Genomic DNA, 1,871 nt, shown 5'->3' with positions numbered 1-1,871 from the left:
ATACCCTAGGTATTTTCGACAAGAACCTGTACCACTATTTTCGAAGCACCACTAGCTCATTTCACTGTATGAAATAATAAAATACAACCAATTTCCAAGCAGCTAATTCCAATGTCCAGCAAAAGAAATTCCCAGTTAGCGTATATGTCTACGTGTATTTGCTTTATTTCTGTGTGTGATTCCAGGTAGATGTGTGCATGGTGTTTAGTTTGTATATCTAATGGTATAGTAAGATTAAAATTAGGAAAATACCTGTCATAACCATAAACACAATGAAGTAATCACCTTGCACTTAGCTGGCGCTGAAGTTTGAGCTTGTCCTCAATTTGTTCAATAGGGAACTGAGGAACCTCGTAAGGTGCCGAAATCTCGTTGGGTCTGTCAGGATCTTCCGCCTTCATCATGATGGCTTCGATATCTTTGAGGGCGTCCTGAGGTACACAAAAACCTGGACCTCGGCCAAAATCAGGACTCTCACTTCCTGGATAAAGAATACAATAAAATAAATCAGCAATGATGATTGAATAGATGAAGAATAGAACATCTAAAGCTACATGTTCGATAGATGCAATGAATGAATGTCAAATCATCTGGCACCTAGAAATGTTAAATGATTTGACATTTCTATATGTTTTATGTTGCAAAATACTTTGAAACTGCAATCTACAAGAAGAAATGAAAAGTATGGGGAGTATGATCATTGGCAGATACAGGAAGTGTACTAAAGGTAAGTATAGTCATAAAAGTAGTAGGCTATCCTGATATATATTATAAATAGGTTAAGTTTCTTTCGAAATAACCTGTTGCACTAGGGTAAAAGAATAATTAAAAATAAACTAAATCTATTTACCTTAGGATTTCTAGAAGGCGTTAAAGATTTGCCTTATGTATATTAGATTTAGAGATTATTTTTACGTATTTTGTAACTTCTGGTTTTCATTACATAGTTTGCCATCACCATTGTGAAAGCATTCTCTTAAAATTCAAATAAATTTCACACGATTTTAGTGATGAAAGAAGCCGCCTTTTCATTACATATCATAATTGTAGTGATCAGATATAACATTGGTTTAAAATCTTTGGTTTTTGAGAACTCAAGGCCGAATTGCATTTGATGAAGTTGGTTGAGCTTTCAAGGGGTATCTAAACTGAAGACACTAGAAACTATTTGTTTTTCATTCTTTGTATTTTCTTCAATTTCCCTTTATAATGCATAAAAAACTCACTTGCAATAAGATTTAATACAAACAAGACCCATTTAATAAAAACAAATGGCATCAAACAGAGTACAAAAGACAGTAAACTATAGTACATTACATAATGTACAACTGATGAAACTATATGTAATCTGACAGTGGTGGGGAGGTGAAATACTCAGAGTAACAGTTACAGGGGCAATGAGGATATATAAGCTATTTAGCACCCAGTACTACTGGAAGTGCAATGCTGAATGGATAAATTTGCTTGATATCAATCAGGTGGTTCATAAAACTGGAGCTGTACTAGGAGGATGCAAAGTGTGTATTATGCAGCAACTTCAAGCTTTAGAACTCCTGTTCCCTGTCACCGTGGAAATTCAGCCTGGGAAACACACTTGGAGTTGCATTAATGACATCCTCTCCTTTGACCTCTCACATCTATGAATCTACACCTGTTGGCATCACATCCCTCTTACTGTTAGTATTTCCCACAGCCAGACTCAAGGAATAAGACAATAGAGAAGGGATGTCAAACTCAAAACCCTTCGAGAACCAATTTTCTTTTAAGCTACCATTTTGAGGGCCAACAAAGGTACTAGCTTCCCAGGATTACGGTTCACTACGATAGTGGCATACCAGCAATATCAATGTATATTAAACTTATCAAAAAAT

At 35.5% G+C, this 1,871-nt stretch overlaps 1 protein-coding gene across 1 annotated transcript in view; it reads right to left on the bottom strand.

Annotated features, from left to right (window-relative positions):
* The window catches only part of LOC119581807 (AMP deaminase 2-like), a gene marked incomplete in the record, with an annotated part of 169,661 nt that overhangs the window by 153,326 nt on the left and 14,464 nt on the right, over positions 1 to 1,871 (bottom strand). The window contains 1 exon segment of the mRNA XM_037929940.1: positions 286 to 481. Coding sequence (XP_037785868.1) covers positions 286 to 481 — 196 coding nt within the window.

This window comes from Penaeus monodon, chromosome 15 (genome assembly GCF_015228065.2).
Source record: "Penaeus monodon isolate SGIC_2016 chromosome 15, NSTDA_Pmon_1, whole genome shotgun sequence".
In the NCBI taxonomy this organism is placed as follows: Eukaryota; Metazoa; Arthropoda; class Malacostraca; order Decapoda; family Penaeidae; genus Penaeus; species Penaeus monodon.
Note: the sequence above shows the minus strand (reverse complement) of the source record. Positions and strands in the feature narration are given on the sequence as shown.